This window comes from Sylvia atricapilla, chromosome 10 (genome assembly GCF_009819655.1).
Source record: "Sylvia atricapilla isolate bSylAtr1 chromosome 10, bSylAtr1.pri, whole genome shotgun sequence".
Classification (NCBI taxonomy): Eukaryota; Metazoa; Chordata; class Aves; order Passeriformes; family Sylviidae; genus Sylvia; species Sylvia atricapilla.
The window spans coordinates 11,273,659-11,300,161 of NC_089149.1; the positions used below are offsets into that span (position 1 = coordinate 11,273,659).

The 26,503-nt window shown below is 45.0% G+C and overlaps 1 protein-coding gene across 2 annotated transcripts in view; it reads left to right on the forward strand.

Annotated features, from left to right (window-relative positions):
* Window positions 1–23,699, forward strand: part of CCDC50 (coiled-coil domain containing 50) — a 37,286-nt gene extending 13,587 nt beyond the window's left edge. Inside the window, exons 2-12 of one of the 2 annotated variants that reach the window (XM_066325979.1) lie at window positions 4,172–4,234; window positions 5,578–5,707; window positions 10,191–10,281; window positions 12,976–13,093; window positions 16,705–17,409; window positions 18,938–19,044; window positions 19,643–19,687; window positions 20,236–20,340; window positions 21,238–21,317; window positions 22,342–22,439; window positions 23,421–23,699. In XM_066325979.1, the coding sequence (XP_066182076.1) occupies window positions 4,172–4,234; window positions 5,578–5,707; window positions 10,191–10,281; window positions 12,976–13,093; window positions 16,705–17,409; window positions 18,938–19,044; window positions 19,643–19,687; window positions 20,236–20,340; window positions 21,238–21,317; window positions 22,342–22,439; window positions 23,421–23,440 (1,562 nt within the window). In that variant the 3' untranslated portion in view covers window positions 23,441–23,699. The remainder of the gene's footprint in view (window positions 1–4,171; window positions 4,235–5,577; window positions 5,708–10,190; window positions 10,282–12,975; window positions 13,094–16,704; window positions 17,410–18,937; window positions 19,045–19,642; window positions 19,688–20,235; window positions 20,341–21,237; window positions 21,318–22,341; window positions 22,440–23,420) is intronic. The other variant, XM_066325978.1, reaches the window with a different exon arrangement.
* The last annotated feature ends 2,804 nt before the right edge of the window (window positions 23,700–26,503 follow it).

The following is a 26,503-nucleotide window of genomic DNA, read 5'->3' on the forward strand; positions in this document are numbered from 1 at the left end:
TCAGCACAAACCCAGTGTATGTAATACCTAGTAATGATTGTGCTGTAGCCTGCTGAGACTGTGCAGGGAATGAGAACTAGTGCTGATGAAACTTCATTTGGGACCATGCCTTGCCATTCCACATCTCCAGTTATTGCATAGTTGCCTCTTTGTTGGATGTGAGTCTTCAAGGATTGTTTCCCTTGGCCTCACTTGCAGCTGCTGTCATGCTTGGCTCAGTGCCATGGGTACTGGGTCTAGTTGTGAGGGAATGCTCTGCACTGCCATCAGCCCCAAATCTGCTAGGGAGGTGCAGGTGTCCCCATCCTTTGCCACCTGGCTGTCTGACAGTGCTTCCTTGTGTTTGTAATAGGATGTTCTCATCTTCCTTAGCACATTGTTCTCAGGCTGATGGGACTTGAGAATAATGTGCTCAGATGAGTTGGAGGCAGCCAGCCCAGCCAAATTTCTGACAGTGACGAAAGGTCTTGTGCTGCCTGCCCTGCCAGCAGCCACAGCAGCACAAAGAGAGGGCTGTGTGCTCGAGCTGTCTGTTTGGGTTTGTAACAGGGGTGTGTGTGCAGCCAAATGGCTTCTTCAGGAATGCTCAAATAATTCCAAATGTGTGAACAAACCCAAGGCTTGCTGCTGCCCCACCAGTCTGCTCCATGCTGTGTCCTCTGTGAGATGGGAGTACGAGGGAACCTAGACACTGAGGAGCTTCCAATGTGCATATCCCTGGTAACTGTCCAGCTTCCCTCTGTCTATACTGGACCTTGGTGGGTTAATATCCCTGGTTTAAGACTCAGGCCTTTTATTCATGTCTAAGCCCTACAACGTGGTGGCTCATCACAGGGCAGTGTCCCCACTTGCTTCATCAGTGTTGTGGGGATGTGGGACAGGCAGTGGCAGGGCACAGCCTCAGGTCTGGGTGCTGTGGCCTTGTTAGGAATGGACCTCGGTGGCTTTGGCTCAGGAGCTGGAAGTTGCACCAGGGGAAGGTGGTACTCTGGCCTGTATGTGCTTCTTGACCCAAGCACTGAGCTTCAAAACAACCTGAACAGGGGCCTTTGTCCCTGTTTTACATCAGTGACATCCAACAGCTTTCAGCTGTTGGATGTAGTAGTCTGTAAGAACTGAGAATTTGAGGAGTTCTGCTTGTTTGTTTGGAGAGCCGGGGGCAACTTCCAGCACTTCTCTGGAGGAGCAGTTAGAAGAAGCAGGCCTGTCTATGCAACACAAGTCTGTATGAACTTTGCCTTTTTATTTTGAGTCCATGCTTCTTTAGGAAGTCTTTAGTGGCCTGTCAATCCAAAAGGGTTAAACGGTCATTGCTGCATTGTAGGAATAAAGCTCAGTGATGGAGATGAGACTTGTGGGGTTGGTGCAAGACTGTCAAAAGTCATGAAGCAGCATCCTAACATGGCCCTCCCACTTTCTTGCCCATGTGCCAAGCATGTTTCTGCAATGTGTATTTTTCCAAATAGAGAAGTGTGTCTGGGTGTGGGTAGAATGGAGTAAAATGAAAACAAAGCTGAAGTCCTCCTGTGCTCATGTGCCTCTCTGGGGAGGAGCAAAGGTCTGTCAGCACCATGACTGACTGACAAGACAGAGCTCTTGACTACCACAGGGATCAGGGCAGTGTGTGGGCCCGTGCAGGATGGATTTGGGAAGGGCTACAATATACTTCTATAAGCATTTCTTATAGCAGTGATACTTACGGAAAGAAAATGAGTAACTCTGAAATGTTCATCCTTGCTCCTGTGCTGCCTGCCTTGTCTTGCTGGTACAGCTGTTCAGGCAGCTGTGCTGTGGGCTTGCTCAGAGACCTATTGCAGTTAAAAATAGTACGTCCCGCCCGTCCTCCCATTCTCTATTTTTTGTTTGTTTATTTGGTTTTTTGTTTGTTTGTTTTTAAAGGGTCAAGAGTAAGTGCTGCTTTTTAAATACATGAGAGTAATAACAGCCCTAGATTTGGGCAGACTGGCTGTGTGCTGGGGTGTCTTCAGTTAGCTCTGAACTCATGGTAAGGCTCAAACCTCCCAGCTGGATGTGTCCTTTGAGCAAGCCACGTGCTGCTTGTGAGCAGAAGGTGGTTGCTCCACTATTGTTCTAGGAAGCTGAAGTAGTATTGGGGATCACAGAATTAGTCTCTAGGGCAAGATTCCCTTGCCCTATCCTGTAAAAATCATGTGTTGGTGACCACCAAGCACTCTGAGTTTGTCACCTGCAAATAGCACTGCTGCCTGTGACTCAGCTGTGGCTTTTCCAGATCAGTGGCTCAAGGCAATGTTTCTTTCTTTGTACAGAAATGGCCACTGGAAGCATTTCAATGCTATTGAGTTTCATATCATCTTTCCTTTTTTAAAAGAAGTTGCACTGAAAACAAAGCAACAACAAAACCTTAATTACACCATCCAGATTTGTTCATGCTGAAAGTGGGCCACTGTGGGATCCTGTAACTGTAACCTTTGTCCTCATCTCCATCCTGCTGCGTGTCACTGTCCTTCCCTGAAGTGTTGCTCTAGCTGTTAGGAGCTTTTGTCATCTTAAAACACCCTTCAATTCAGACTGAACCAAAAATTCCATTGAATATGGTAAAGCATTATGTGATCTCTTGGTACAGACAACTAGAAACTCTTCCAGATGTTTTATGAGGATACCTGGATGTGGAGTAATGTCTTCTCATTATGCTTCTCTAGTGGAGCATGTGCATCTGTAAGAAAAGGGAAGGCTTGTGAGATTGTGTCTCAGGAAAATGCATCTACTCTCTCATTTCCTTTGTGGTGATAGAAATGTTTTATCTTTTTTGACTCTTAAGTCCTTTCACAAACAATCCTCATAAATTCCCTTTGTACTTTTGATGCATTCTAAGGGTTTTGGAGTTATTTTCAGTTTATCTTTTAGGCTGAGCCTGTGCTCTGCTAAAGAGAAATCTTGGTCTTCCCAGAGGTTTTGCCAGTGGAGTACAGCAGAAGGAGTTTGTAATTCCCTCTGTGGCTTCAGAAGCACCTTGGAGTTCTTTGCCTTGTGATGTTTTTCAGGGAGATATCCCACTCTGTGGGTGCTGTTAGGCTTCTTAACTTGTCACATTGAGGGAAAAATAAGTGACTGACCTCTCTAGTGTAAATTTTTTGGTGTCACTGCCCTAAACTCCCCTTGAAGCAGGCAGAAACCCCAGGTCTGGCAGATGGGTGAAATGGGACCTATCCTGAAGTCTGAGGGGGCAAGGCATTGTTTGTCTTTGGTTCACAGAGAAGCTGATGTGGACCTGCCACCAAAAGGCTGAGCCTGATGCTGTGTGTCTGTCACTGTTCCAGTATGTATGTGGCTTGTGTTTTGTTGTCCTGCTGCCTATCATAACAAGTTAAAAATACACTCTGGTGTTTTTCTACAGTGTAGGTAGAGCATTCCTTTGAAAGTTCAAGTGGAAAAGTGATAGGTACTGGCAAAAATCTGCTGCTTTAATCTGGTGCCAAAGGGAGTTTGTCTGTTTCCCATTTCACTTGTCTCAAGGTCATTTTCAGCATCTTTTGAAGAAGTTGTACTTATCCCTGCCCATAATGCTGTGGTTGATCCCATGTCTGGGTTCTAGGTGCAAATCCAGCATCTGCACTTCAAACATTCAGTGAAGCTTACAAGAAACAGCTGAAAATGATGCCTGAGCTGATAGAAATGCCTTGCAGTGAGAACCATGAAGCTCAGTCTGCTCAGCTTTGGAGAGGTGCCAGCATGCACATAGCCTTTGTGCCATGAAAATACTATTCTCAGACTCTTTAACCTGGCACAGAAAGTCACAGTAAACACAAATGCTTGCCCTTGGTTTTAGCTGAATGCAGTCAGTGTGGGCATTGGTATAAATATATAATATATATTCTGTTTGAATGGAAGGCAGAGTTTTGTACCTAAGGTCTGATCCAGTGGTAGCTTGGACAGTTCTGTTCTTGAAGTGAAGGTCGAGGGAAGAGTAGAGAAGGCATTTTATGCCAAGAAAAACAAAGAAATAAATGCACACAAAAATAGGCACAATGGCAGGAATAGGGAAAAACACAAGTCCAGACCTTGGCTGGTAGAAAGTGTGTCAGAAGTCCATATGTCTCTATGCTCCCCTGACTCCCATAGCCCGTTTGATAGTTTTTTGTTTGGTTTTGTTTTCAGATGCTAATTCTCTTTACTTTGTTTCCCTGTCTAGTATGTCGAGACTTCGCTATTCTGGAAGATCATACCTTGGCCCATAATTTACAGGAACAAGAGAGTGAGTAGCAATGATCTTCAGAGCAAAATGAAGCAAACCTGTCCCAACAGATATCTGCCTTTATTTGATTTTGCTAAGAAAAATGCTTCCTGCTTTTATTTAATTTTTTCTTTTTAATGGAATGCAGTTTATTATTGCTGTTTTCACTATCCTGTAACCCTACACTTTGCTCTGCTCCAGCTCACATTGTACCCCAGAGATAGTTGTATTTCGTGTTTCAATTTTGTGCTCTCCTTTAGAGTTGAGTTTGTTTATGCCATTTATGATAAAATTGCGTGTGGGAGTGCACTTGGGGTTTTGTTGCTGTGCAAGGTTTTTAGAAATGACTAACAATTTTGGAAGCTTCAAATTTTATAGTCTCACCTGAAGTACAACCAGAAGAGGTCTGTTTGTTTACTTATTTCAGAATTGCCAGTGTCTGCCTTTTGAAAGGAGCCTTCATTTTCAGATGTGTTGAGGTAGGGCAGCTGTACACTCATAGGGTTTATAAAAGAGGAAAAAAAAGTACAGTCAGGAACTTCAAAGTGACTGGTGCTTTTTTTTTTTTTTTAATGATTTTTTTTTTACATAGTTATCTGTTACTTTGGATATGTTTACGTTGCAGTTTCAGGTGTGGTGGCCTCTCTAGTCAGCCTCTCACTAATTTGGTATCTGCCAGTACCAGGTGCTACTGCCATTCCTGCAGCTCCACCAAGGGTGCAGCTGCTCATGCCCTTGGTGCTGGAACTTGAGACCGCTGAGACCGCTGAGTTAAAGACTACTCTGGGCTGCAGCTCATGTAGCCATTTTTTCTGGCAGGCAATATCCATGTATGGTAAAGGACTCACTGGAGTACTAAGTTGGCTCTGTTGCTAAATATAAAGGTAGGGAGATTTTTGGAGCCAATTCTGCTGAGAGTGAGAGGAGTTTTCTTCTGTAGAGGTTCTTGAGAACAAATTAGAGAAGTATCCATAATAAGTGGTGTAGGTTCTGCTCATCCTCACTGGCCTCTGGTGGTCTCTCCCAGACCCACTTCATTCACCTAGGGTGATTTTCTGTGGTCAGAAAATGAAATTCAAAGCCTAAAAACTATTCCCTATAAACCTGAATGTGTTAAGATATGCAGAACTTGTTTTGGTAACAGACACACATACAGCCCCCTCAGTGCTGAAAAGAGGCAATCTCAAGCTGCTAGCGTAATTTCAGTTCAGGACTTTCCCACCTTTAGAGAGATTGCTTGGTGTTTCCCTGCCAAGATCTGTCTTCCTTTCTGGGCTGGAATCTCCCTCCCACTTGGTTTATCTTGTTCACACAGTGAAGTTCTGCAGCCTGATTTGAAGGTTCTTGCCTGTGTTTATTTCCAGTTGAGCATCACTTGGCCACAAATGTTCAGCGTAATCGTCTGGTGCAACATGACTTGCAGATGGCCAAGCAACTGCAAGAAGAGGAGGATAAGAAAGCCCGTGCTCAGATCCAGAAACACCGAAAAGACTTGTGAGTTTGTGCTGGTGATCCTGGGATGGGAATGCTAATTCCCATTTGGTCAGAGCACTAATATCAGCAGCTTTGAGTTGACAGTCTGTGGGGTTCATCAGCCTTTTGCTTCTGTTTCTTTTCTATTTTGGCTGTTCATTGCTGTAAAAGTATTAATACCAGGCTCTGGCACAGAGGAGTGGGAGCAGGTTTTCCTGGAGCCCATCCTGCCTTCCATGCTGTTGCCTGTCAATCAGAAGGAACCTTCCCATTGTGCTCTTTGTTGTCAAAATGGCGTGACTTGTCCACTTGTGTTGACCTCGTCCCTGGCTGAAGTTTGAGAGTGTTTTCCTTGCCACAGAAACACCCAGTGCTACAGGGGAATCTCCATTATGTGGAAATGGCAGATATTAGTGTGTTTGCCCTGTGCCTGATTAATGCTTTCGAGGAGCTGGGTGTGATGCTTTTTGGTGTCCTGCTGTGCTGGCAGCTGAAAGCCCCTGCTAGTGCTTGCAGCTATTCAGTGTGAAATGACCTGGGAAGGGGAATTGCTGCTCCAGGGTGGCTCGATGGGGATGGGTGTTGGGGGACAGGCCTTCACTTGAGTCATTGACTTCTGCAGCAGCTGTGGGAGAGTGTTTAATGAGTGATCCAGTTTGCTCTGCAGGTTTGCTCAGTCTCCACTCACCACATCTTAACCCTGTGGTCTGTGGTTTGGCTCTCTGTGCCACGGCTCTCAGCTGTGGAGATGGTATAGAAGTGAAACATGGCAGCACAGGGCAAAACAAATGGTGCTTTCCAATCCAGAGTGGACTTGCAGAGCACTGTAAGAGATAGTTCATGTGACAGGACTCAGCCAGATCCCACTTCTGAGAGGTGGCTGGATGGGGCACCCTCCAAATACAAGATCTGAAAGCAGGAAGCACCTACAGCAGCTGTGCTGCGTCCTGGGTTTTTTTGGGCTCTGGGATGACACCCACCAGGTGCAGTTGGTGATGGATCACAGAGCCTGGGTGGCTCATCTGACAGCACCCGTGACAGAGCAGAAGAGCTCTGTGTTGCAGATGTGGGAGATACAGGACTGGCTTCAAAGCAGCAGCTCATGAAAGCTTTGAAGCTGAGGCGTGACAGATCAGCCACTGTTTTCAATGTTCCCAGCACACTGGGACAGACCTTATGTACATGTCTCTCTCAAGTCTGCTTTTTTTCAATAGTATTGTCTTTATTACCAATTAGAGATGTGAGTGAGTAAATGACAACATAAAAATTGATTTTGTATGGCAGACATGATTCCCTTTGCTGGAAGCTGCAAACAGTTTTCTTGTTGTAGGACTCTGTAAAATGGGATTTATGAACTTTTGTCAGCTGAGGGACAGGCAGAACTGCTGATGTAAAATGTTGTGTCAGCAGCAGTACTGGATCTGAGAGCAGGAGCTCTTCTGCAAAAATAGTAAAGGGAGTCGGAGGCATCTTTTTGTAATAGGATCTTTTTCTTCCTTAGTTCTTTGAACATTCTCACTGCCTCTTCCTTGTCCAAGAGTAGCATGTTCTGGCAACAAAATAATCCCTGTTGTTGCTTTCTGTGTCATCTGGGACAATTTCAAATTGACATTACAAGGTGATGGGAGGAGTAAGAAGGCAGAGCTGAGGGGTCTTTAGAATAGGAAATAAAAAAAGCTCTTCAAATTTATTTGCTTTCTTCTCTCTTTCAAATCCTAATTTCTCTCAGAAAGACTTTGTAGAAGTAAATGAGAGAACAGAAGCATTTCTTTTTAAGAATTTAGGGAAGCATCAAACCTGATTTTTTTGCTTCTTTAAAAGCATCTCTCACATCTAGCTGAGCAGCCTGCACACTGCTAAGCATAGTAGCAAGATTACTAAAATAAAATAGTGTGAAAATATGTTCTTTCCCTGTTTTGCTCCCAGTGCTGTGATAGTTCTGTTGCACTGATGTGAGCAGTTCCTTTGAACAGTTCCCTTAAACATCCCCTTTTTTTCTCTTCATCTGGCAACAACTAGTAGCTGCAGTCACTGTGAATGGTAGGGAGCTTTCTGATCACACAAACTTTTAGGGTTTTTTCTCCTTTTAATAAACTGATGTCGAGTTTTCCCAACATTCTTAACACTCCTGGCTGCCTAGGAGTGAAGGACACATGAGTGGGATGTTGAGGAATGGTGATGTTTATGTTGCTCTGGCTGATTCCTGGGGTTTGATGGGCGCTGGAGCTCACACTAAGGAAACAGAAGGACAGGAAGAGCTGTCAAAGCTCTTGAACCTATTTTCTTATGCTCACACAAGTTAATACATAAGTTTATGTTGACTAATCAAGTCTCAGTATTTAATTACTACTGAGCAATAAACCCCCAAATCTAATCCTCTGTGGCTCTTCAGTTCTTAGGAATTGATGTGGGGTATTCCAAGATGCGTCATCAGAAAGAAGAAAACACTTTTGTGTTTGCAATACTTCTGGTGTTCATTTCTGCTAACAGAGAAGCAATGACCTTGTAGCCTTGGCTGTGAAAGATGATTAGTTGTTTTCCTGTCCTGTTTGTCTGCAATAGGATGTATTTTAAGCATTTAGCAAGTCCGTTTGTGCTGATGAACTTGGCACATTAGCTCTGCTCACAGGTGCCAGGGGAACTGGAGACGTGCAATGCCTCAATGTGTCTGACCTTTCTAACTTATTTTCTACCTGCTTTCATGTCCTCAGAGCCTGGGGTTGTAAAGGATCCACTACCAGGCCCACTGGCAGCCTGCTCCCTAGGACTTGCTTATTCAGCCATTGTTCTGCTGGTAGCTGTGGTTCTGTGCTGGTGCCAGATTTGCCAAGGTCCCTTTTTAAAAACCAGGCTCAAGAACTACATGTGCTGCTGTGTGAATTCCTGTGGCTTTGAACACATCTGTCCCCAGAGTCAAATGAATCACATATAAACACATGCAAAAATTACCACCAGGTTTTATTACCTGAATGAAAGAAACTGATGTAATGAGATATTTAACCTGTTGATAACTCCAGCCCGATTGCAAGTCTGCTTCCAAGGAGCTGTTGACAGAAATCATCTTCTTTTCCTTCCTGCTGTTTGTGCCTTTTTGTTGCCTATGACAAATTAGTTGTTTTTTAGTGACATCTGTCCCTTAAACCCTCTTGTTGCAATGTCCTTCTTCTCCACCTTCCCACATGTCTACCCTTTCTGCTTCTCTCCTTCTTCGCTTTCTGTAAAAGAAGGTTCTGTTGTGCCACTGGCTGCTCCAGCCATGCCAGATTTCTTGGTTTTACAACAAAAAATGCTTGTCTGCACTTAAAAGTGTTTTAACTTCCCCTTCTCATGTCCTAGATTCTCTCCTAGTCCTTTGCCTCCAGATTCACTCGGTCATTTATGCCCAGATTCTTGCTCAAACTTAGAACTAGTTTCTCCAGCCCATGTAGTGCAGCTTTGACATAGCTCAGTTTGCTTCAGTTATTTGCTTGTCTTCCACTCTTGGTACTCTTGTTGTCACTCATCTGATCATTGTCAGTGTATTCTTTAAAAGATTGTATTCTAATAAGGCAGGCTCTGCTTGTTGCTGCTCCCAGTTCTCCTGTGCCTTGCCTTTCAGTTGTTGCAATTTTAGGGTTGCCTTTTCTGACCTGTTTAGAGCTGCTCTTTAGCTTAATCTCAACCGTGCTGAAAGGGAGAGCTTTTAGTCTTTCTTTTCAAATCCCCCAGCCTGTTTCTGAATTGCCCTGAGGAATCCTTGGCCATTGTTCCAACCTGTTTGCTGGACATAAAAGCATGCTGCTGAATGTGGCGCTGTTCTTGCAGATGCTTTTCAGCCTTCCTGGTCTGTCTGCACAGCCAGACCTCTCATGTCTCAATTGCTCTGATCTCTCCCTGTCCTCAGTTAATGCAATCCTGTGTTCCTGCGTCCTTACTGGCACTGTGGCAGTGGCTCCTTCCCACTTGTTTTGAATCATGTTACTCCCTTCCCTCTTGGCACTGGTCCTGCTTCTGTGTCTTGTCCCACCTCAGTGGCATTTCTCATTCATTACTGAACTGCCGCCTCCAGCCTCCACTTGACCTATGTACCATATTCCTGCACTTCCTTCTCCTTGGCTTACTGGGAAGCCACTTCCCAGAAATGCCTGGGAGCCATGCCCCATAACCCCTTCTTTGATACCACATGTGCAAAAACTCAGCAGAATTAGGTTGTTTGCAGACTCCTGAGCACTACCTTGGCCTGCCCTATTTTGTGGTACTTATCTCCTTTCTTAGCAATCTGCCCATAAATCTCTTTTACTTTGTACTCCGTGGATGTTTTGAGAAGTATGTTCTAAATTTGTCCACCAGTAAGTACAGGGAGTCCTGGTCCCTGATGAGGATTCATAGCTCCTCACTAACACTGAGTAACAATTCTTTTATGTAAATCAGGTGGGGTTTTTTTTTAGCTCTTTTATCCCTTTCTCCAGGCTGACTGATGCCTGCGACTTCAGCTGCCTATAATCCTTGTCTTCTTGCCTTCTAGGGAACGACAGGACTGTGAGATTGCTCAGGAAATCCAAGTGAAGCTCGCCTTTGAAGCAGAGGAGCGCCGCAGGCAAGAGGAAAAAGACGAGGTAACCTTTAAAGTTGCAGGGATGGCAGGGCTATTTGTAGCAGCCCTTTTAGGCCAGACATTTCATAGCCAGTAGCTACATGAGTTGGCTTGCATGGTGGCAGTCCCTGACTTGACAGATCTCTGTTTGCACAGAGATTTTGGGGAGTCTTGTTACAGGAATAAGATACAGTCATCGTCCTCACACTCAGGGGTTATAAGGGTTGTTGGTGCCAGTGGCCTTGCTAATGGAGAGGGCAAGTAATACATAAGTCTTGCTGAGGTGTTTATTGCCCTGCTGTAGGAAGTTGTAATTGTTTATACACTCTGAGACCCACTTGCTTCCTCAAACGTGAGAAGACAGGTACTGCTCTTGGGTGAATCCTGGGCCATGATTAGTCTTTGATGCAAAGATTCAACAGGACTCTCAGCCCAGCCATCTGTTTGTGTCTTCTCCATTCCTGAGTTTTGTCTTTCACAGGCTGAACACTCTGTTACAGTTTCTAGCTAGCAGATTGCTGTTGTAACTTCAGAATGTTTCTCTGCTGCTTTTGCTTGGGAGTGGGTAGGGTGGTTTGTTCATACTGTACAAAGGATTTTGTTTGTTGGTCACCTCAGTGGATCAGCCTGTCAGACTGAGTTTTCAAGAAACCCACAGAGTAGAGGAACATCTGTGAGAGCCTGGAGTGTGTCTCCATTTTTGATTTCAGATGGTTTCCTGAGAAGCCTGAGCTGTCTCAAGATGTTCAAGAGGCACCTGGTGGCATTTTCTGTATAGGAAGAGCGTGAACACAAGGCTGTATTTCCTGGAAGAGCCTGAAATAGGAATATGCCCTTGCCTGACAGATGCATTAGGTTTTTTTTGCAAGACTTCATTTTCTTCTTCCACCATTAATTCCAAGCAAGTACTGAAGGGCTGCCCAGACAGATGGGAAGGCCTTGGCTTCCAAGTGGAGCTTGTGGTAACAGGCTGGGAGGAACACTTTGGCTACAGGACTTATGCTTAAGAGATAGTAATATGTCATATTTTTATCAGGAAGGTGGAGGAGTTGCAAAGCTAATGTTGGCTTGTGGAATTGCACCTTTCCTTCCGGCTTTATGTAGAGAACTGCAGGGATGTCAGCAGTCTGACAACAGGTCCTTGCAGCCTGTCAAACCTGCCTGCTGACCATCTTGTGCAGTTGGGAGCAGGCTTCAGCTGACTGTGGCTTAAAGCAAGGAGAAGTCATAAATATTCTATCTCTTCCTGCTGGTACGTGGGAAGTTCCCAAATGTGGCTGAAGTGTAGCTGAGGACTGAGGCAGATCCTTTCTGGAGTGCAGAGTTTTTAAATGAAGCCCTAAGCCTGCCTGCCCTGCCTGCTTATGAATCCTGTTTGTAAGAAGTGGTTTGTGTGGATTTGCAGGTCCTGAGCTGTCTCAGGCCTAGAGATAATGTGCTTTAGCTCATATATTTATAGACTTACTGTACTTGCTAGAAAGGTTAACCTTGTCAGGGGAAGGAGTTTGTAGAGCTTTGGAATGTTTTGGTCTGGTTTGTTGTTGCTTTTTTTGGGGTGTGTTTTTTTGGTGTTGTTTGGTTTTTTTTTTTTTTTTTTTTTGGAAGGAGCCTGTGGCATCCCCAGATTTTCCACAAAGCTCGTTTTAGAGCAGATCTTACCTGAATCCTGAAATAATAGTTTGTACTTCAGCAGCCATCCAATGTCCTCCAGTACTGGCTTGGCTCTGGAGGGTGTTGACTCTTAGTTTGCATTTCAGCCATGCCTTTCCTGCCTGTAGTGTCCACTTTGCATGCATGGCTCTGTAAAGGTCCTGGGGATTAGGAAGGCTTAAATGAATAGCATCCAAAGGGGCAGCATGCCCTGCTGCTATCTCCCAGCTTTGCTCCCTAGCTCCAGACTGGCTTCACTGACTCACAAGCTCCTGGGCCTCAGAGGAGCAAGCCCCAGGGGGCTGTTTGCAGTTCCTGGGCCTTGTTGATCCATTAGTCATCTCGAAGGAAAACCAATTAGGAAAATGGAATGCTCTTCTCTTTGGCATATCTACCAAAGCTGTGACAGAAGACAAACGGCTGCAGTCCCTCCTGTGCTCCTGCCTTGTGCCTAGTTTGCTCTTCCTAATGTCCTTTCGATTTTCTTTTGCTTCAAGTCTCTGTCTGTCAAACTGATGCATTTCTCTGCCTGGCATCCTGTAGTCCCTGAAAATTACAGCTGGTGTGAAGTGAGTTCACGGTTTGCTCTGGGAACTCCTTCCAGTCAGAAGTGCCTTTAGCTGGACAGTTTTGCCTCTATGTTTTTCTTTCCCTGGCAGATCCAGCCCACTGCTGGGAGCAGGTGTGCAGTACTGTGGCTTCCAAATGCTTGCTGAAAGCCTGAGTTTGCACACGCGGCCCTGTCTGACCTGCTTTGGCCATTAGGGCTTAGCAGGCTTGTGTGCAGGAGGAGCAGGGGCCTGTGAGTTTGCCATGGTGTTGGAATCTCAGCACTGGGCCTGGGTGAGGTTGAATACTGGTTGCTGACATGGTCCCTTGTTCACCCATTAATTTGAGAGCCTCATCCAGCCCAGGGGTTGAATTTGAGTAACTGTTATTGCTGTGTCTGAAAAATTAAACTTTATTTTTTTGGAAGGATTGTAGTAATTGAATAAAGAATTTGACTAAAAGAATCTGGAGATATTTTTAATGGTGATTTAATGTCTGTTTTCTTCCATCTCTGCAGGATATTGCCCGTCTCCTTCAACAGAAAGAGCTGCAGGAGGAGAAAAAACGCAAGAAGCACTACCCAGAGTCCCAGGGACACACAGGCTATGAAGAGAGCTATTATGCAGAAAATGGAGGTATGTTTCTGCAAGATGAAAGGTCAGGATAGTGGCAGTGTAGGTGAACCTGGTGGTCTGACAACTGTTTAGGAAACTCCCTTTATCCTGCAGTCCTGTATTTAGCACTGTAGCATTACATCAGTTTCCAGGGTCAGAATCAGGAAGTATTCAGTTAAAAAACAAAACAAACAAACCTGAGATGACAATTCAATAGTTTTTGTCCTTGAAGGTGGCCTAAATGACAGGGATAAGGGAGTATGCTGTTTGTATGTACAAGTACAGCCACACATGCATGTTTTAAAAGTGCTTGTGGAAAAAGGCAGTGGCTGATGAGGCAGTTACTGCTGTGTGATTCCAAGAGTGTGGAGGAGAAATGCTGGTGAAATTCCATGCTTGCATTTGAAGAGAGATGGCTCCATGTGCTCATTTGTGATGCTGGCACAGCTACATGAAGGAATAAATGCTGGTTCATGGAGATGTGTTTCAAAAATAGCTCCTTGCAGGTATGTACCCAAGCTGTAAAATTAGCACAACTGCCTTGAATGACTTACTGAAGAACAAGGTCATCTCTACAGAATGTCTCTGCTGTGATTATCATCTGGGACTGTACAGTGTGGAAATTATTTGATCCACAGTGCTTTATTGCTTCCTTTTGGTCAGCTTCTGTGATTGAATCCAGACCTTCTTTAAACTGGGAGGAGAGAATCAGGGTGTGTTTAATTATGGAGCAATTTGGGGATGGCTTTGCTGTGCGCTGGTGGTGGTTCCTGTGTTCTTTCTTCAAAAATGTGGTGGGGAAGATGGGTTGCTTTTGATTAACAGATTGTGAAGATGAAGATCAAACCTCATTTCTCAACATTAATGCCATTTGCAGTTTTAAAGTCTTTTTATTTGAACTTACACGAAGTATTTTAGTTTCAATTTGGAAGAAGTTCAAAGATAGCCCAAGAAAACACAAAGTTCAAAAGTGCACAACAGTAACCAAGTGGAAACTTCATAATCACAAGTCCTGCTACATGCACAGAGCTGGGAAAAAAAAAAGATTTTGGAGTCTTATGTCCAACCTACACTTCAGGTTTTCAGAATTAAATGGGAGAAGTCTGAAAAAATGCAGCATAGGTAACAGTGTACATGCAGAGGTGGTGGGACAGGATGGATTTTTGTAACAAATCAGCTGACAAAGCCTGTGACTTCCTGAAGTAAGACTGTGATGTGGATTTGGAGAGCAGGATAAATTCTGGGTCTGAGTTTTCTTTCTGCAATAATCAGTAATTTTGAAGGTGAGGTAGGAGATGTTTGCCTGACCACTCATAGGAATGCTGCTCTTGATCTGCACTCCCTAAAAGCTGTAAAGGGCTGGAGTGGATTTTATGCCTGTATCATCTAGCTTGTTTTTCTGGAAACTCTTAGTTACTTGAGCACCATTTGATTAGGCTTCAGCAGCTTGGTTTGTATTGTCCTCATTAGTTGTGGATTGAAACAAATAAAAAGCCCTTTAAGCTTCTGTTGTTTTGGTGGGGTTGGGGTGTAGTTTTGGGGCTTTTTGTTGTTGTTGTTTGAGACCGAGGTAAAATTTCTCCACGTCCAGGAGGAATGTCGATTAGGCCTATTGCTCCAAAGCAATCTGAGCTCTTTAAAAGTGGAAAAATAAACATGAGAAAAGGCAGAATTCCTCCCAGAAGTGTCTGTTCCATGAAAAACATTTTTGTATACACTAAGTCACTTGCTGCTTCAGGGAGGAACACCAGGGTGTGTGGAGTGTTTACATGGCCCCTGTGGAAGGTGCCACAGGAACCAGCACCTGCTGATGAGTTAAATCACTGTGAGATACCCCGAAAACAAATCTGCTTGGGTTGTCTGGCATGGCTGTGTTACCTGCAGCAATCCTTTCCCAGCACAGCCAGGCTTTGCTCTTTCAAGTTTGCCTGCTCTTTGCTCTTGTATTTATTAAGCTTTCCTCAATGACAAAATAGAATTAATTTTTAGACCTTTGTGAGTATTGTTCAAAACCTGACTCTTGCTTTCAGGCTCTGGTCTCTGTTGTTCAGTAAGTCACTTGGATTGTTTGATTGGGTATTTGTTTTCTGTAATTCATATGAATGGTCTAAAGTTGAACAGAAAAAATCCAACCAGTTAAAGAGCAACCACAGCAGTTTTCCTGATACAGTTCTTGGACTTTCAAAAATACACCTGTTCTGGATAAAAGTCACACAGACTTGTTTTGAAGGTGGATTTTCTGTAGGCTTTATTTTTGCTGGCTCTGAAAAAGTTTTTTCTGAATAGAATGACTCGAAGGGAACATTCAGTTTTGGTGTGAGGTTTGTTTTTTTCCCTCTGAAATATAGATAGATTGTAAGTGAGAACAGAACTATTCATTAAAACAAAATGCAATTCATGTGCAGTGAAATCTATTCTGAATATTTTGAGATACTATAAAACAAACTCTGGACAGTTGAGAGGAAAGTGTTGCTGCAGGGTTTCTTTGGTGGGGGTTGTGTGTGTAGTTCTGTTTCAAATCAATCTCTGCTTCAAGGCTTTTTTTTTCATCTTGAAAAGCTGCTGTACAGAGAGAATAGTTCACTCAGTGCAATGTTTTTTCTTAGCAAATAAGTTAGTTGAAAAAATAAATCAATTAGTAGGTTGTATACAGGCAGACTGCTGCAACCTCCTAGTTGTTTCAGCCTTGATACTGACACTAAAAGCAGAGAAAATTTCTACCTGCTTTCTGGAAAGCACAGAGGAAACAACCCCACCAAAATGCCAGTTAAGCAGCTTTTCTAGTTACAATGCTGAGGTCAGGAGTCTGGGTTTTGTGAAGTCTTATTTTGACCTAAAATTTCTATCTGTAACCATCTTTGCATTCAGAGCTGAAACTTCTTTTTAGACAGTGATTAAGTGCAGGCCCTGGAACTTGTGGGTCTACAAAAGATATGAGACAATCTGTGCTGGAGGACGTTTGGACGCTGCAGCTATCCTGTTCTTGCATTTAAAGAGAAAAGAAGTGCTATCCTACCTCGTTACTTCTTTTCTGCTTTATGTGGGTCTTTCCCTCAGTTGGGTGAGACTGTTTTTTCTGATGAAAAACTTTGTGCCTGAAGCCAGAGCAGGGCACCTGTGCTTATAAACCAGGGTCCAACCTGACCACTCTGCTTGGCCCCTCCTGGCCTTATGCCCCTCGATGTCTCCTAACCTTTCCTGCATCTTGTGCCCTGCTTTGCAAACATTTCCCAGGTGGTTTCAGGATCCTACAGCAGTGATGTATCATCAGGAGATGAGCTGCTCTCTTGGCTGTTTTTCAACCCCAGTAGCATCATTAAAAGTCATTTGTCTCCATATTGACTTGTCCTTGTCTAGGAAGTGCTCAGACACTTTTGGGTTGGACCTGTGCTTTCTGCTCCAACCCCGTTGCCTCCTGTGCTGCCCTGCTAGCCAGGCTGCCATTTCACTTTGTCCCCTCTTGTACCTTACCTTACCTGTCACTGTTATTTTTCTTTTTGTTCATCATGCTTTGCCTGTGTTTTCAGCACCTTGTATCAAGCTCCTTAATCTCCCTGCTGTGACTCTGGCTTCGAACCCCCATTAACCCCTGCACCACTAACCCCCTCCTTGTTTGTCCCCCCATTGCTCAGAGCAGCCCTGGGGTGACCCCAGAGAGCAGATTTCTGAACCTCCCAGAGCACACAGTCATGGCAGGCGCAGGCACCAGCAGAGAGAGCACCGAGGACCCCCCTCACCTTTGCCTGGTGGTGCCCCCAAACACGGGCACCCCACCTCACAGGGCCGTCGAAGATCTCCTCAGCTGGGAGAGGCCAGCCATGGCCATCAGCAGGAGCACAAGACAGCCAGCCAGGGAAGGTCCAGGAGACATCCCAGCCTTGACCTGGAAAGGGAGAGTGAGCACCGTGCCTATGATCACAGCAATAGCTGGGAGCTGCGGGAGAGGAGGACAGCTGGCAGGGAAAAGGAGAGGAGACCTCTCAGCCTTGACCTGGAGTCAGAGCATGGATTCATGGAAACACGGCACAGCAGAAAGCCACCAAGGCAAGAAAAGCCACCAAGAGAAAAGCACCTTCCCCTCCTTGAGATGGAGCTGGAGGCTGAGCAAGAGAGCTGGCATCGGCATGGCAAACAGCACCCTGAGAAACACAGATCTCACCATCAGGGCCACTCGTCACACGGGATGGCACGTGAGGAGAAGCTCTATGATGCTGAATCTAGAGATGACCATAGGAGGGGTGAGGCAAGAGCCTACAAAAGGGCAGGACACATGAGACACCCCCCCTCCCCTCATGCTGTGAGCCAGGGAAAGATTGGAGACTACCAGCGAGACCCAGGTAACCAAGTGATGGGGAAGGTGTGCGTTTGTGTGGGGATGGACCTTTGTGTGCCCCATACTGGTGTCTGGGATATGTTTGGCTTCCTTGAAGATGCTTCTCTCCAGTATCTACCTGCAGTGTGGACACAGGGAATCTTACCTAGATTTCTCCCTGATCTAGCAGGATTCTTCTTATCCATTAATGTTCTTGCTCTATGTCCTGATGTTCCATGCCATTGGAGAGGATTATTAAGAAGTTATTGTTGGAAGTGGTGCCCTTGGTATCCTTTTGTTTAAGAAAGCATTCTTGCTCCCCCTCCAAGAAAACCAGCATACCATCCCCAAATAAAGACCCCAAAAAATCTCCGACCAGCATCCAGCTTTTGTTTTTGTGATACATTTTATGTGGTGGCCTCCTTGTACAGGAGAAAAAAATGTAACAAAACCCTGAATGTTAGGTTATGGTTGTGTTTTGTGGAGTTGAAATGCAACTGTAAATGAGGGCACTTTGCTTAAGCTCTAAGAAACCCAGCAATTTTCATCCACTTCTTATTGAATACCCTGCTGGCAACTTAATTAGTTCACTTTGGGCAAAGTTCACTAGTGGTACTGAGCATCCAGCTGCATTCTGTTTGTAAAATTCATGCCAAATTCTGTGCAAGTGGAATTTTCTGGAAAATGTGTACCTGTGTAATTCTTGCTGAACAAGCACTTGGGGATTGGAGGCTTTAAAGATCCAGATCCATCTTCCTACTTTTAAAGCCACAGTGGAAGTAGGGATGACCTAGTGAAAGTAGGAGTTTAGAGACTTGGATCTATGTCTGGCAAAGTGTGGGGCAGCTTATGCTTTAAGCCATCTAACTGATCTTCACGTGAGTAAGGTAAGGAAGATAATGTGTGCCTGGAGATACTGGGACAATTATTCTTCTTCCTCATGATACAAACACTTTCCTTAGGGAAATAGGAGTTGTTAATTAGGTTTAGCTTTAAAATAACAGCACTCTACACTCAAAACAAGAACTGAACATCATACAAACTTCAAAAATGCTTGCTTGTCTGTTTTCTCATGGAATTGTAAAATTCGTGGGTCATCCCAAGGAAGAAATTGTCTGAAAACTCATGTGAGCCTGTCCCAGGTAGCTCTTGCAGCTCATGCTGCTTCAGCAGTGTGTTCAAACTCTGCTGTGCTCATATCAAATGTTGGGCTGCTCTCTGCTGCCCAGTTTTGCCGCTGTATCAATGCAGAGAGCAACAAATTACATTTCTTTTGCTAGCATTGCTGTCACCAAAGACTGCTTCAAGGGACATGGCCTGTTCTGCAGTGGAGTTGTATTTGTTATCTGAGACAGGGTGTGTCAGATACTGCTGAGTGCTCAGAGAAACCTCAGCTAAAGGTGCTCTCACACCAGTGGTGTGGCAGGTACACTGTGGTGATCTCTGGTTCTCTTGAGTGGGGGGGGTTGCAGGTGGCTGAGGATATGGTGGGGATCTCCTTACCAAAGAATTTGGAGAATGGTTGAGTTGATTGTTTTCTCTCAATTCTATAGGCACTAATTTGAGGGGGATGAAACAAGCCATGTACGATGGACCCCGAATGGAACAGGAGTTGTCTGATGCAGAGATTGCTCGGAAGCTGCAGGAGGAAGAGCTCCTGGTGAGTAGAGGGGATGCATTGGTCAACTGGAAGGGACTAAGGGAACCAGCATGGACAAGTTTAATTTGTAAATCTTTAGTATATGAGAGTGACTGTAGGACCTAAGGTCTTGCTCCTGTGCATTCTGCTAATTATCTTTATCTTCCACACGCATGAATATGGAGTGATAGCTGGCTTCACACTAACAAGCCCTATTTTTTGAAATAAACACCCCAAAATTAAAGTAGTGAAGCAGAATGATATTAAATAGATGTTTCCAGGCAGGTGAAGATGGTTGTAGGCAGTGTGAACAGCTCACAAGTGAGACAGGCCATTTCCCATCTTTGAGACAGAAGGCATCAGAGTGGGAAATGCATTTTGGTGTGGCCAGGCAGATACATGAGAGCAAAATTCAGCTGAAAAGCTGAAATTGCAGATTGGAGTTGGCTTGTGAGGTAAGTATTGGGGTAACTCAGTATGTTTGGAGAGGATGATGGTGTATTGTATGGGCACTTACTTGCCCTGCCCAGTAGGTTAATGAGTGTGATTAATTCAGAGGTGGTAATTCTTTACTCTGTTTTTCCTTCCTCACTCCCCCCCCCCGCCACCCCCACCCCAGGCTAATGAAGCAGATCAGAAGGCAGCTCAAGTAGCCCAAGATGAGGTGAGCAACAAGTCAAATACTTGTGGAATTCCTTTACTTGCAGAAGCTGCTGAACAGCCCTCGTTTCCTCTGAGCTTCTAGTTGCTCATTTCTGTCCTTGTAGGGGAAGCTTGAGGCTCCAGTGGGATTTTCTCCCAGATAGGTTTCGTGTATATGCTCAGCCTGGCCAAGCAGGGAGTTGCACTGCCTGTTGGAACCATGACAAGGGCAGGAAGTTCATGGTTCTGTAAGAGCATTTTTTGTAACTGAGTCCCATAGGAGACTATCCAAGATGCTGTGAGATAAACCACCAACCCCTTTAAGGAGGAGGAATAGAGGGCAGAAAGGTTCTGCAAATGCAGAACCTTTCTGGTAGATCAGGGAGTTATTGAACATGCTGCATGTCACCAGTCTTAAGTTTGCCCTGTCCCTTGATTTCTGATCACAGATGGATGAAATCCTGGATTTGCATCGTTCCCATTTAGCAGCTTTCCATGGGAAAGGGTTTGAATAACTCAAAGCCACAAGAGCAGTAAAATTGTCTGACAGAGTCTGTGTTTCACTTCTAGGAAATTGCTCGGCTCTTGATGGCTGAGGAGAAAAAGGCTTTAAGAAAAGAGAAAGAAAGAGAAAAGTCTTCCTTTGAAAGGAGGAGGCATGATCAAGATTGGAAGGTATGCCAGGCTTCAGGAGGCACCACAGATAAGGTGCTATAATGTTATTCCAATTTCCAGAGGGAGGTGAGTGTGTATGGTGAGACTTAAAGGTGGTGATGCATATAAAGAGTCTTGCTGTCTGTTATTCAGCTGTTTCCCAAGCCTTTTGCAGCCACCTCCTTGGATGCTTTTGGCTTCAACCTCAAGCAAGATAATCCTTGGGCTCTGACCTTGGAGGATGGCACTGGTTGTCACAGCACCTTGTGGCCTCCCCGAAGCACTGTCAGTCCTTGCTGCAGGAGCTTCCCTTTGCTGAAATCCTGACTGCAGCAACAAAAGCAATAATTGGTTCTGTTTGTGTAAGGGCAATGCAGCTGCTTCATTTGTCACTCTGCCCCACAACTGGCTGTGTAATGAAAGCCCCAAGTCTGTTGTGCCTGGTTTTTGTAGGAGTAACACCGGAGAGGCTTGGCTGGCCAGCATGGAAGGGGATAGGAAACAGATTTTATGGTCAGCAATGCTAAAATGCTAAAGGGGATGTGGTGTTAATCTTAGGGCCATATGGTGGCAGGTCTGGTATTTTCAGCCTCCTTACTGAGTTTCAGTGCTTGCAGGAGCACAGCTGCCTGCAGCTGGTCCTTTCTGCTCAGCCCAGCCTTGTGCACAGTCATTACACCCAGACTGTGTTCAACCCCAGCTTTAAGCTGTCACATCTTAGCTGAAAAATTGAGTTTGGCTCAGTAAGGCTGGGTTTTGTTTACTGAAAACGAGTCCTGATGCTGCCATTTGCATGTCTGGCTGTAGTTAATTTTGTGTGTAAACCAAGCACAAAAGTACTGTGTGGAACTGTGGCAGTCCCAGTGTACTAGCTGGTGTGTTGCACATAGACAAGCTGATTTCCCTTCTTCCCATCAGCCTGATGCAGGCGAGTCCACGCGCTCAAGGTCAAGAGAAGGGCCTGAAACTCAGCGACACAGAAGTGACAGACCTTCAAGGTGAGCTCGAACTGGCTGGCAGGAATGGGGAATGCAGTTGGGAAGCTGCTGGGAAGCTGCTGGGAAGCTGAGTCCTTGGGAGGAGGTGTGGGATATGAGCAGCCTGACCCACCCACAGGGGACTCAGTGGAGAGCAGGGCGATGGGGGCATGGATCTCATGAGGTGTTTGGTGACGTGGATCACTCACTGTGCTCGTGGCACTTGTCCATCTTGGTCCCCGTGCCCGGTGCTGACGGAGATTGATGAGCTTGTGCAGTGACATTTGTTAAATGCCAGAGAAACATTGAGAGGGTTAAACAGCTTCTGGGGATGTGAAACCAAATGTCATCCCTGGGCAGGAAGGAGTAATCACTGTGGCATTTGCACAGCTGCTCCTTTGGTCCTTGCTCCCAGTTAAGTCCTGTACACAGCTCCCACTGCTGCCTGTGAACACCACCCTGCAAGCAAGAGAATTGTTATTTGGGGTGTCTCATACCAAACTGGGAACATGCTGTAGCCCACTGCTGCTTCTGAATCCCTTGATACTCTGGCTCAATGTTCTTCATGAGGTACTAAACCCTGGAAGTAACCCCAGTGGCTTTGATTTCTGTTCCAGAAAGGAACTTAGAAATTCTTGTTGAACTTGCAGAAAAAAACCAACAAATGGAGTGTGCAGGTGGAGACTGAGAGAGATCATATTAAAATACTCTGGGGGTAAAACTGGTGAGCATTAACCACTTTAAACCACTGCCCTATGAGTGAAGTTTACAGCAAACTTCACAATGGAAATTCTTCATTTCCTGACATTTCCATTATTTAATGAAAGAGGTCCATGACAAGCAGTAAATACTCTGCTTTTCTCACTGCAGAAACAGTAATGGGCTGTGCCCAGAGGAGCTGTTCTGCAGGCAGGAGGTCTGGGCCAGGCAGGGTTTGCATGAACCTGACAGTAACAGACCAGACAGCTGAGATGTCACTCCTGCTACACTGTTGTGCCTTTGAGTTATTCCTCAACATACATTCCTTTTACACTGTGCTTGGCAGGTCACAGCCTCTCCTCGATGACTTTGAACGCTCTCGGTATTACACGAGCCAGCCCAGCCCCTTGCGCCAGATCCCCAAACCTGAGCACTCTCCTAAAGGTAGGATCAACCCAGGGCTGCCCAGCACGTGGGTTATTGTCAGCTGTTTTCCTCACACCAGGAGCCTGCAGGGGACAGAGTGATTGAAAGTGATGCAAATAGAGAAGTGGAATAGGAATTAATGCCCCAGCAGGCAGGTGATGCTGGGCAGTGTTTGGGTTGGACTTGCTGAGCACATTGCAGGCTGAGAGACTGAAAAACTGAATTGGTTTGCCTGGAATTTGTCAAGGTGCTGTCTGCATGTCCTCTGTGATCTTTTAATGATGAATGACTATAAGTCCAGGTAGCAAATGACAAAGGAATGACATGAACACAACATTATGATGGATTTTAGGTGACTCACTACTCTCAAACAATCCAATACAGAAAGACAGAACCTCACCTGTCTGATGAGCAGATGGGATGATTAGACAGAAACTTGTCCTGAGAGGAGGCTGGTTTTGTTCCTGTAGCATCTCAGCACTGCTTTGGTAGTTTGTTTCCTGAAACCACTTGGCACAGAGCAGTGTGGGTGGGGTTGCCCCTGCACTTGTTTTAAATCTGAATGCCCATTGTCTGAGTTGTCTGTAGAACCTCTGGGAAAGGAATGGAGCTGTCTGAGTTTAACTCAATCTCAGATTTCTTCCAACTCCACTAGTGAGATTTAAATGTGGACACTTCCCTTTCCAAAATTTAGTTTGGTAAACCTACGTTCTGTCTTCACCAAGCAAGCAGGAAAGTTGATGGCACTTTATAGGGTCTGTTTGATTTAGTGAGACTGCAGAGCCATTCGCACCCTGGAAGAAATGCACATCTGCCTGTCTTGTGGATCTATCCTTTCTTTTGCTTGAGTCATGTAACATATAGTTCCCATTTTGGCCTTTGACTTTACCAGTACCCTAGAAGTCAAGGGGGCAGGACAGGTAAAATATGACTGCAGGTAGTAATTTTTTCACCAAGATCTAGCCTCACAGACTGTTTCCTTTTTGTTTTGTTTTCCAGGTTCCCATAGGAAGCAGTAAACTGTGCTAGCCTTTGCTTCGGTACTGACTCTTCTGTAGCAAACATTACTGGAATTGCCAGGCAACTTTCTCGATTCCTGACCTGATGGGAGGCCCACCCTCCACTCCCAGGATCATCTCTTTAAGTGTCATCATATTAAGGAAAATTGTTTGTTTCAATTTCTTACTTATCTGTGATGACTTGAGCGGTGCAGTATAATCTAGCTGCCACTGAGCTGTGCAAATCAACCAGCTGTCTCAACAGCTCCCTCATACATTCTTTTGAGGCTTTCTTTTTATTTTTAAGTTTGGCTGGAGCTTTGACAAATAGAACAAATTGAGATGAATGTACAATGGAGGAAAATTGAAAAAATGAATTGGGTTATGGCAGTGCAGGAGAACATCAAGAGTACAAGTCCTCTCTGCATTGGGATAACTTAGCAAAGAGAGCTGTAAGAGGAATTGTGTTTCTTCCTGTGTTGGATAGGGCAGCTGAGCCAACCTGACAGTCCTGTGAGCTTTCAGGAAGGAGAAAGCATTATAAAACATATACCAGCAAAAGCCAAACCCTGAGACTAGTGAGGCAGAAATTGCCTATGAAACAGAATTTTTTAACTGCTGTATTTCTTTCTGTGGTTTCCAACAGTCTGAATAGAGTGTGTATCAGCATTTAGCTCTGGGATATAGAATAGAACAGTTAAAAGGAAAGACAATTTCAACTGAAATTAGACCTTGTGTGCATGACTTTTAAGAGTTGCCAGGGAATTCATGAAGCTGTGAGTTGAGGTTTGGGAAGACTCCTACCAACAGATCTATGTGTCTGAAGGGTCCTCTGGTTACCTGCTTTGAGCTTCAGTGTGGTAGAAGCCAAGGAATTTCACTGAAGCCAAGTAGGATCTCGTGTAACTCCCAGCTCAGTTGTTGATGCACTTGAGTAGAGTAACTTGTTTCTGAACTTGGATATGTCTTGTAAACATGGGGCTGATGGAGGATGGGTGTTGAGCATCAAAATCTACAGTTACAGGCAACCTGAACCAGACGTGGAATGCTGAACAGTCCACATGATGTCTGTGCTGACTCCTTTCCCTCTCCACTTCTCTATCCAGCATGCCAGGCAAGCTCCAGTCAGGAATAAAAAAATCATTGCTCCCTAGGGCACATTAGGGTCTGCAGGTTTGTTGTCTATATAGATTTTCCCATGCAGTAATTCACTCCTGGCTTTTTTTCCATCCACTCTTTGAAAATAATTTTTCTCTTACACAAAAAAGTAGCCTTTTCCCGTGGTCTCCTCTCATTTCAATTCTTTTGTCTTTTTAATATTTTTGCCATTATTTTCAGGTGTGTTTTTAAACTATAAAGCTGAACATCTGGACACTGTCTTGGAGTCTGTTCAGCCAGGGCAGGCTGGTTATTCAGGGCCCAGCCCAGTTCATGGCAGAGAGCTTGGATGCCTTGTCCCTGCAGGCAGCACTAACTTCAGTGCCAGCACTGAGTCTGTCTCACCACTCTCTGTTGTTTCTGGCAGCTGCAGTTCTGCCTCTGGCTCTGCAGAAGAGGGGAGACACCTTTGCCTGGGGCATGGAAACATGGACTTGTCCTCACCACTGATTTGCCTGGGAAAGGGGCCTTGGCAGCTCTCTGGAGCTTTGTGGGGAGGGAGCACCACTAGGAAATAGGAAGAGAGCATGGCTGTCTGTTGTTCCTCTAGTGCACAAATCAAACCCCTAGGCAGCTGTAAGGCTTTAACCTTGGCTGTTGTCCTTGGTCAGAATAGTTACTAGGCCAAATCACTGGGAAGGCAGTGCAACTCCTTTTTCACAGAAGTTGCAGGGGCACAAGCCCATGTCTTGCCTTGACCAACAACTCGAGAGACTTCCATCTCCTACCCTCACTGGCCCATTGGCAGCAGTTCAGTACCTGTGAATAGCCACGTAACCCCAAAAGATCTCTGCTCCAGGGATACCCTAACCAAAACCCTTGCCATGTCGGATTTTGTGTATGGGCAGAATCCTGCTACCTGCATTCCCTTGCTTCCAGACTGTGGCTGACCTGCCTGCATGGACTCCTAAGGGACTTTCAAAGTCTTGCTTGCCGCTGCTTCTCAGGAAATACCCCAGTCAGCTGCTAGATTTTACTGTCCTTGCCTTGCACCCTCTTCTCATTCTGTCTCTGTCCATTCAGAAGTGTTCATGTTGTTTAAAAGGATTCAGAAAAAAAACAACATAGATGCTATCTTTTTTTTCTTACTTGGTCACTTCAGCCCAGTGTGGCAATCTCATCCACCAAGGTTTTATTTTGTAAGAATTTATTTTTGTATTTCATGTAACAATCAGATGTCTACTGCTGAAAATGCCTTTTTTTTTTTTTTTCTTCTGGGATTTTTCCTTCCATTGCCATCAGAGTAATTATTGAATTGAAATGGATGCAAGAATGCCTTTTTTTTTTTTTTTCTTCTGGGATTTTTCCTTCCATTGCCATCAGAGTAATTATTGAATTGAAATGGATGCCTGGTGGTTTGTAAGAATTAATACTTCCTATAAACTCCCTAGTCCAGGCACTGCTGCTTGTGCTACCAGGTGCACTTGTGACAACTGGATGGAGAAAAGACCTGCCAAATCAGGAGGAGGTTGAGCTTTGTACTGGCTGTGCTTGCTGAAAACTGGTGACTCTCTGCAAAAGGCAAGGGGAAATTACCCCAGGGGGGATGCTTGGGAGTATCCAAGTTCGGTGTCAATGGTAGTGAGTAGATTTAGTAGATTTAGTTTGGAAGCTGGGTAGAGTCTGAAGAACACCTCAGTGCCTCCTCTGTGGAGCTGTAGGATCTTCGTAGTGGCCAGTCAAGCTCTCTAGCCAAGACACTGAAAACAAGAGCCTGAGAGAAGGATCCCAGGAGCAGTTCGTGCTTCCGTGGATGCTTTTCGGGGTGCTGAATGCTTTATGGGCTGTCTTGCTCTGTATCCTCCCTTTTTTCCTCATCCTTTTTTCTTTCTCCCTACCTTTATTCATTTGCTGTCCCTTGTAAGTGTTTCTCCTGTTTTATTACTGCATAGTAATAAAACCCCCTTGTGTAAAGGGGGTTCCTAA